This window comes from Sceloporus undulatus, chromosome 4 (assembly GCF_019175285.1).
Source record: "Sceloporus undulatus isolate JIND9_A2432 ecotype Alabama chromosome 4, SceUnd_v1.1, whole genome shotgun sequence".
Lineage (NCBI taxonomy): Eukaryota > Metazoa > Chordata > Lepidosauria > Squamata > Phrynosomatidae > Sceloporus > Sceloporus undulatus.
Window position 1 is genome coordinate 120,643,206 of NC_056525.1, and position 9,540 is coordinate 120,652,745.

At 42.1% G+C, this 9,540-nt stretch overlaps 1 protein-coding gene across 1 annotated transcript in view; it reads right to left on the reverse strand.

Annotated features, from left to right (window-relative positions):
- Positions 1–1,277: 1,277 nt before the first annotated feature.
- The window catches only part of LOC121929027 (laminin subunit gamma-2-like), a 40,682-nt gene continuing 32,419 nt past the window's right edge, over positions 1,278–9,540 (reverse strand). Inside the window, exons 5-8 of the mRNA XM_042464349.1 lie at positions 9,009–9,208; positions 4,877–5,035; positions 4,681–4,780; positions 1,278–3,099 (exon numbers count right to left, since the gene is read on the reverse strand). Of these exons, the coding sequence (XP_042320283.1) occupies positions 2,849–3,099; positions 4,681–4,780; positions 4,877–5,035; positions 9,009–9,208 (710 nt within the window). The 3' untranslated portion in view covers positions 1,278–2,848. The remainder of the gene's footprint in view (positions 3,100–4,680; positions 4,781–4,876; positions 5,036–9,008; positions 9,209–9,540) is intronic.

Sequence of the window (9,540 nt, forward strand, 5' to 3'; positions counted from 1 at the left end):
AAAAAAAAGAATTGAAAATGGCAGTTCCACTCGAATGGAATATGCTGGAAGCCGTTGTTGCTGAAATGGTCATCGTGACCACAAATGAACTGTTTGAATTAATTGGCAAAATGTTTAAAATGATATAATAAAAAAAAATGCTAATGAAATTTGTGTAGACTCCCATTGTTGTTTCCGTAACAGGGAAGCTTTGAAGCCCCTCTTCTGCAGTTTGTAGCATACCACCTCATTTCTGGAAATTTAGAAAATGAAATATCCTGGAATCAAGATATAGTGATAGAACTAGATAGTATACACATCACTATTTTGTACAGAAGCTGTGCAACATCTTGAAATTAAAACATTATATGTCATATACACAGGGATGTGTAGACAGGCTACTGACAGATCATTCAAAAGAAGAAAGTCCCCTGGAACTTGGATGGACACTCAACATCCAAAATTCCTTGTATCCAATGAACTTACTGATTAATTTCAAATCCAGAACTGGATAATTCCCACCCCTTTTCAACATCATAAAAACATTCCAGTATGTTCCTGTGAATCTTTCCTCCAGAAAGTCAGCTGTATAGACTCCAGAGACAGTATATGAGAAATGGCCTGTTGAATGAGATAGATTTTGGCTAGTGATTTGGAGGCTGGAGATTGGATGAAGTGGGTCCTGGATGGCAGAATTAATTCTAAGGCATATCACTGTTCTATGGTCCTTAGTACCCATTGGTCTGATGTGGATTGTTGCCAGGTTTGAAGAAACCAAACAAACCTTCCCCTATTGACTCATGCTATAAGTCACAGGTTGGGTTTGGGTGCTCTGGAAGGGTCATAGCCTGTGGGAGGTTGATGAGATTGACTCCCTTAGTTGTGGGAAGGCAAGGGGGATCTGTTGCATGTAGGCCTGGAGAGGTGAAAGTCACTTCCTTAGCCAAAATTACAAAAGGGCCAAAAGGATTGACCAGAGGGTTTGGGCAGCTGTTTTGTCTCATTTTTCTTCATAGAAGGCATCATTATTGTTGTTGTTGTGTGCTTTCAAGTAATTTTTGAATTATGGCCACCCACACAGTTATATGGAGAGAGAATTTTTTAGCCAACTCCGGGAACTTTTCTTGTTGATAGTCTGAATCTGTAGCCCCTGTAGGAGGCCAAACAGTATATAAAGGCTGAAACACAGTGGGCTTTTTACAAAACAAGTTAATAATCAAATCATTTTAAATAATGGGTGCAAAGCAATCACAAAACACTTTCTTTCATCCATTTCATTGATATCTCCCTTTATTCAAAATTCAGATTAATTTTTTCCCTAACTGTTCCCCCGCACAAGTCTCCAGAATGGGAAACAGAATGAAGAAATAAGCATGGCAGCCTTCTTGAACCATGGGAGTTCATTATTTATTAGGCCTTCCCTCTCATCAATAATACATAATACATAGTAGCACCTTTACACTTGTCTATGACATACTGTTTGAGGGCAAGGAACTGAATCACTTTTTAAAAAAGCACATTCCAGAACAATTGTTGGACACACACATTGTAATATTGCAAACACAAACTTTAAAAACGGAATAACCCTGTATAATATTGTCTTCCCCATAAGAAGTAATTTCGGCTAGACTCATGTCTGAAACATGAAGACATGCAAAGCCACCTGAGCCACTTAAACTACTCTGGAGTTCGTTCCATCGTTTCAGGACCTAGATTTGGCTCATTAACCAGAAATGCTGCCCCATCCCTACATGTTTTATGTATGTATGAATTATGTATGTATTTTAAGATGTTTTACTGCTGTAATCACGCTTCGATCCAAAGAGAGAAGTGGGAAATATAAATAAATTTTATTATTATTATTTATTATGTTCAACAGCAAAACTGGAACAAATGAACAAAAGACATAGTAAGAAAGGTAGTTATAGAAAGGTAGACCTATTTATATAGCTGAACAGAATGACTCAAAGTTTTTTCCCCACCCCAAAGGATGCTGGGAGTGGTAGTCTGATCTAACTACGGAGCACTCTATTTCGATATCTCTACCCAAGCCATATAGAATTAGTTCTCAGAATCCCCGGGCTGAGGTACTGGCTATTAAACCAATTAATAGGCTATTAATGGCTATTAAACCAGTTGTGTTGTGCAGATATGCTTTCAGAATGCTACATTTGTTCTATTAATGTTAATAACTTCCAGATATATTACGTAAAGTTTTGTTTTGTTTTTAAGAAAAAGCATCTTCTGGGATACTAAAGGCAGAAATGAAAGTTAAGAGCTATTCATGGTAACACAAGAGCTGATAACTTGGGACAGTTAATTTAACAGGATGCAAACAAGTGCTTGGAAGATTTACCTTTTTGGACTGTACCTCCCACAGTCCCACAGCCTTCATAGCCACAGGTCATGGGGCCTTAAGGATTCTGAGAACTACTGTCCAAGAAAGTAACTCTTTCAAGCCTCAGGTATAACATCCATCCTTCTCCAATTCTGGAGAATGTATACCAGAGGCGGATGAAATATTGTAGAGAGTTGAGATTCAGCTACTGGATCCAAGTTTTGGACAGAGTCCACATACTAAGTCAGGGCACCTTCTTCATTATGCAGCTTGGTTGTTTACTGTTCTCTCCCCTGGAGTTGGTCAACTGGAATAACTATCTCTTTCAGTGTTGTCCCAACCAAATAATGGCTGCACGGCAGTGATGTAACAGTGATGCAACTTGAAAAGAGTCTATTCAGTGGAAGCACATGCAGCTTTCAGAGGGCTGGATCTCTTGCATCACCCCATATAATCTGCCTGATCTTGATGTTACGTCCAAGAGCTGGCAAAAGAATATGTGACAGTTTGCTTCCCCTGCCTCATAAAGCTTCAAGGTCTCTCAATGGGTTGTATGTTGTAACACTTTGGAGGGAGATTATCCCGTACCTCCTCCAGATTCTTGATATCTGCAAGGATCTCTGTAATGCTTCTCTCCAGTGTTTTGATCTTACGTTTCTGCTGGCTGGCTGTTTGCTCCATCTGGAACATGAGTTCTTTCAACTGACTGTGTCTTATTCTGGCTTTACTGAGATTCATCTCAAGCAGGTTCACACTTTGTTCATCCAAAGCCTCAGGCTGGTCTGCAAAAGAAAGAGAAGCAAGCACTTATTAGCAAAACATCTGAATGTGCACCTTCATTCCATTTGGCAGTCTATATCAAATTAGATGTTATGATGTTTATTACTGCAATTAATCCATTTTCCCTGCAGGATTTCTTCAGTGGTATTTTACTTCAGCCATATGGTTTGCAAATTAAACCCATTTTTCCTTCCAATTATGAATCACAAAACAAAGCATGTCATATACAATATATACAGGATACATAGGTAAAGAAATTTGCATATTATTACAAACAGATGTCATTCACTGTTTTGGGGAAACACTTCTATGAAAATATGATAAACCGATCCTAATTTGATCCTAAGTACTGTAATTATCCAACTGTCCACCAGCCAGAGCCTTTATTGCAGCAATTCGTGAAATCTGAGAGCCTTCTTGGTGGCTGCTCCCAAGTTTTGGATCTCCCACCTTGGAAGGCTAGGCTAGTGAAACCTCTGATGTCCTTCCATCAACTGGGAAAGATGTGTTTATTCAGGCTGCCTTTTGGCATCTAAGCTTGTTTGCTCTTGAAATGGGTTTTTAATCTGTTGGGTAATGCTATTTCCCATCCACTCCCACCCCAATGTGCTTTCACTGATGTGCTTTACTCAGTGAGGTTTGATTTTTCTGTTTTTATTTCCTTAAACACTTTTAGAAGAAAGACGGGATATCCATTACACACACACACACACACACACACACACACACACACCTGGTAAGTAAAGCCCCTTTTCCTCGATTTAAACTAATTTCACTTCAGAACAACAACAACAACAACAAAAACTAAAGTAGCATTGCTTCTATGTTTCTTTGTGAGAAACTGTTCTAAGCATTTTCCTGGATTTCAAGAAGGCCAGCCAGTATGGCCAGTGGTTGGGAATTATGGGAGTTATAGTCCAACATCTGGGGATACAAGTTGGGAATTGTTCTTGGCTTTCAGGTCCAATATGTTTTCATCTCTGATATTAGCAACTGACCCTACTGGCTGGCCTTCTTGAAAACGGGGAAAATTGTTAAAACAGTTTCTTACTCAGAAACAGAAGCAATACTAAAGGTTTTTTTGTTGTTGTTGTTCTGAAGTGAAATATCATTTTTGATATTAGCAACAAATGCTAAAACTATAAACCCTCCAGATCTATACAAAACGGAACTAAAGGACAGTGGTTAGTGAGAAATTAAGCACTTAGTCAATAAATCAAGAACAAATACATAGGGGTATCAATAGAGAAAAGGCTTGAAAAGAGTGTTAACTCAACTATCTTAATTAATTACATCTATGTATCATCAAAATTTCAACAGATATGACTTTTGAGATGCTCAAGGGCATGTAATACATGCCACCTTATAAAAGCCATCCTTATTTCTTTCCCATTCCTCATCAAGATAACATGCCAGAGCCCCAAAGGGGCTCAAAAAATTATAAAGTCTGTCCTGAAATTTCAACCTGAAATCTGTGAAGTCTACCCTGAAATTTCAAGTGTGTCCTCATCTGCCATAACTGGCTCCTACTGATAAACCAATTCACACTTGAAGCCCTGATAGGAAATCATGGAGTCTCTTACCCATCATACGTAAAACACCTTCTAGGGCACTGAGCATGTCTTGGACAGCTCTCCCAGCACTGCCAGCATTTGCCTTGGCTCTCTGTGACATCTGAAGAGCCTAATGACAACAATGAAAAGTATTAGCAGGCTTTCTCACCTAAACAGATTTCTCAAAAAGACATTTGCATAGAAAAGCAAAAAGTTACAGACTCACTTCCTGAGCCATGGTGGCATCCATGTCAATTTCCAGTGCCCTCTTTTGTAATTCATTTTCCATGTCTCTGGCCTCTTTCTGCAGAGAAACAATCTCTTGTTCCAGGGCTAACACTCCATCTGCTGTTCTGTTGGCTTCCAAAGCCAATCGTCCTATCTCCTGAATAAGCAAGGATGAAAAGAGGACAAACATCCATGAGGTCTCTTGTGATGGGATCAAAATAAGACCAGCATTTGGGGTACCTTACTTACTGAGTTATATTTATAAGGGCAGGTTGCTTATCTGTAACTGTGTTTTTTTGAGTGGTCATCTGTGAACTCACACAAATGGAGTTATCTGGTCCTGTGCAGTGCATTATTTGGAAACTTCAAGAGCTGTTATGCAAGCATTTTGGAAGTAAACCTGCCAACTCTCTGTGCACCTAATGAATGTCCTTCCCTCCTAACACCTTGGTTCCATGGATGCCAAAGTTATCAGCACCCAAGGATGTAAGGGGAAAGCAGGACATGACTGGGTGGGGTTGTGGGAATTTACAGATGCCACACAGGAAAAGAGCACAGCCCTTCCAAAAACTGCCTCTGCCTGAGATCCCATGTCCAGTCCATAGTGAGAGATGAATGTTGATGACTGAGACCAAGTGGTTGCTCTAAAGATGTCGTGTAGAGAGGCTCTGTCAAAGCCTCCATTGCTCTAGTTGAGTGAGATTATTATTATTATTATTATTAACCTTTATTTATGAAGCGCTGTAAATTTACACAGCGCTGTACATGCAATCCTTTTAGTTAGACGGTTCCCTGCCCTCAGGCTTACAATCTAAAAAGAAATGACACAGAAGGAGAAGGGAGTGGTGACGGGAAAGGGTAAGAGGTCCAGCAGTTCCTCTCAACCTCCGAGGCCTGGACCAAGGCAGATGGACTGAAGGGAGGGCTTGGCTTCAAAATGGAAGGTTAATCATTATCCAGGGAAAATACATACTCACAAGTAGGATAATGCATATACAGTACATAGCAATACAGGAAATGGATCGATAAACAGCCAACAACAGAACATCAGATAGTAAGCGACAATTATGCGATGCCAGGGAAGGCTTCTCTGAATAGGATGGTTTTCAACTCCGTTTTGAAGCTGGTTAATGAAGTGATGGCTCTTGCTTGTGGAGGAAGAAGGTTCCAGGAGTGAGGGGCAGCAAGTGAAAAGGGGCGAATCCGGGGTGGGGCAGAGGAAATCCTGGGCTGAGACAGGAACCCTTGACTACCAGAACGGAGGGCCCTGGTGGGAAGGTGAGGAGAAAGAAGGTCTGATAAGTAAGGAGGGGCCAGTCCATGGAGGGCTTTGAATGTCGACAGCAGGAGCTTATACTGAATGCAGAAAGGGAGAGGGAGCCAGTGAAGGGATGCCAACACAGGAGAGATGTGGTCAGAGCAGTGGGTGGAAGTGATAATGCGTGCAGCTGAATGCTGGACAGAGATTAAAGGACGGAGGTGAGAAAAAGGAAGCCCAGCCAGGAGGACATTACAGTAATCAAGTCGTGAGATCACTAGGGCATGGACCAGGATCTTGGCAGTAGAGGCGGAGAGATATGGTCGGATTTTGGCAATATTGTACAAAAAGAATCTACAAGCCTTGGCTGTGGTCTGGATCTGAGGGATACATGACAGAGAAGAGTCAAAGATAAAGCCAAGACTGCGGGCTTGCTGGACTGGTTGAATGGAAATGTTGTCCACAGAGACAGAAAAGGAGTGTTGAAGGGTGGGCTTAGGAGGAAAGACAAGAAGCTCCGTCTTGGACATGTTGAGCTTCAAACGCCGATGGCGCATCCACTGCGAGACAGCTGTAAGGCAAGATGAGACTTGCTGTTCAAGCCTTGGAGAAAGGTCAGGGGCAGAAAGATACAGCTGGGTGTCATCGGCATACAGATGGTAGGAAAAACCAAAAGAGCTGATGAGTTTTCCTAAGGACAGTGTGTAGAGAGAAAACAGAAGGGGACCCAGAACAGAGCCCTGGGGAACTCCAACAGATAAGGGAACAGGAGAAGAAGTCAGACCCCCTGCAACTACTGCAAAAGATCTGCCAGACAAGTAAGATCTAAACCAGTCGAGAACAGAGTCTGAGAACCCAAGGCCAGAGAGTATGTCAATTAGGAGACAGTGATCAACAGTGTCAAAGGCTGCAGACAGATCGAGAAGAATGAGAACAGAGTAAAGGCCATTAGCCTTGGCCTGTAAAAGGTCATTCGAGATCTTAGTGAGAGCTGTCTCTGTAGAATGCCTTGGGCGGAAACCAGACTGAAAGGGATCGAGAATGGAGTTGGCTTCAAGAAACTCAAGACAGCGCGAATAGACAACCCGTTCCAAAACCTTAGAAAGAAAGGGGAGAAGAGAAATCGGACGATAGCTAGACAGAGAGGAGGGGTCAAGAGAAGGTTTTTTCAGAATTGGGGAAATGAGAGCATGTTTGAAGTCCGAGGGGAAGGAGCCTGTAGAGAGAGAGAGATTGAAGATATGGAGGAGCGAGGGCAGAAAGGAGGGAGCTATAGAGATTAGAAGACGAGTAGGAATAGGATCAAGAGGACAGGTAGCAGGTTTGGAAGAGTTCAGAAGTGTAGAGAGTTCATCCAAAGAGGCAGGAGGAAAGACAGAAAATTTGTTAGGCGAAGGCGATAGAAGATTAAGAGCAGAAGAAGAATCAGGAGGGACTATCTCAGAGCGAATAGTGGTAATCTTAGAGATGAAATAGTTAGCAAAGTCATTAGGAGAGAAAGATGAAGAGACAGGAGGAGAGGGAGGTTTAAGCAAAGTGTTGAAGGTGGAGAACAAACGCTGCGGGCACCTCTCATTGGCAGAGATCAATGATTTGTAATAATTCTGTTTTGCCATAGAGAGGGCGCGTGAGAAGGAAGAAAGAACAAATTTGAAATGGATAAAATCAGCCCACTCTTTGGACTTTCTCCAAAGACGTTCGGCCGCTCTAGAGCAGGACCGGAGAAACTTAATGTTGGGGGTAAGCCAGGGCTGAGGTCTAGTCTTAGAGGAAGAAGTGCGTACAGAGACAGGGGCAAAATGGTCGAGAGTTGAGGAAAGAGTGGAGTTAAATAAAGACATAGCTGAATCAGCAGAATCCCCGAGATTTAGGGAAGAGAGAGATGAATCCAGGGTCAGACCAAGATGGTTAGAGTCAACAGAATGAAGATCACGAAAAAGACGTTGAATAGTATGGCGAGGAGGAGGAGTATAAGTGAGAGCAAAGGAGATTAAATGATGGGCAGATAGTGGAAAGTCAAGTGCCAGGTAGTCAGAAATGGCGCAGTTTGCAGCAAGAACTAGGTCAAGACAGTGACCAAGAGAATGAGTTGAAGAGTTGGAGTATGGTTGGAGGCCAAAAGAAGCTAGCAGAGAGTTAAAGCGAGATGTTGTAGGGTTATTGGAATCGTCAACGTGGATATTAAAGTCACCTAGGATCAAAGTGGGGACTGAGATTTCACTTGAACTGGAGGTTGCTTGCCTGCGAGCTCATTTGCCAGACAAATTGTGGCTGCCACCCATTTGGATAGCTGCTGAGATGATATAGGATACCCTTTTTGTCAGCAACAGAGGAAAAGCCTCTGCAATTTCCTGGGGGGAAAAAGGCTGTCCAATCCACATAAAAAGCCAGGGACATCGAAGCAATGGAGAAAATGCCCCAGATCCAAGGTTTGATTCTGCCAAATCAATATCTGTATTAAGATGGAATGCAGAAACAACTTTGGGGAGAAAAGAAATGTTGGGTCAAAGGACAATTTTGTCATGGAAGCATGGCTGATGAACCCTCACCGCACAAAGCTCACCAGCTTTCCTTGTTGTGGTAATTGCCACATAGAACCCTGACTTCCAGGTGAGCAGTTTGAAGTCACATGTTACCATCAGCTCAAAAGGTGTCTTCTTCAACTGTGAGAGGACCAGTTCCAGACTCCACTGTGAGACAGTTACAAGTATAGGTACAAATGTACAGGCAAAACCAGTATCGCCTTTCATTTGTTGATACAATTTTGAATAACAAATCAAACTTCCAGTGTAGAGTTTAGTTTGAATGACCAATGTTCAGTGTCAGAAATCCTCACACCCAATTCTTAAAAAAAATTGTGTTCCTCCTCTACCTGATTAATGCCACCAGCAATCTCCTTTGCTTCTCCTGCCATTCTCCTGGCTGTTCCAGCTTCCGTTTCAGCAGTGGCCAGGGCTGCTTCTGCACGTCTTGTCTTCTCATTAGCACTGGCAACCATACTACTGATGCGAGGAAGCCTCTGCATGGCATCTTTGGCTTCTGCTTGCCTGTCTCCTACTTGAAGATTAAACTCTACAAGCAGAAAGGGGAGAAAAGCAATGTAAATAGCCCAATCAGTAGTGAGAGTTTCCCTATCTGTATTAAGAAAAAGAGCCCTCCCTCCAGTCCATCTGCTTTGGTCCAGGCCTCAGAGGGAGAGAAGAATGCTGGACCTGATCCCCTCCCCACCATTCCCTTCTCCTTTTGTGTCGTGTCTTTTTAGATTGTAAGCCTGAAGGGCAGGGAACCATCTATTATCCCCTCTGTTGTAAGCTGCCCGGATTCCCAGTGATTGGGCAGCATATAAATAAATCCTATTATTATTATTATTATTATTATTATTATTATTATTATTATTATTATCT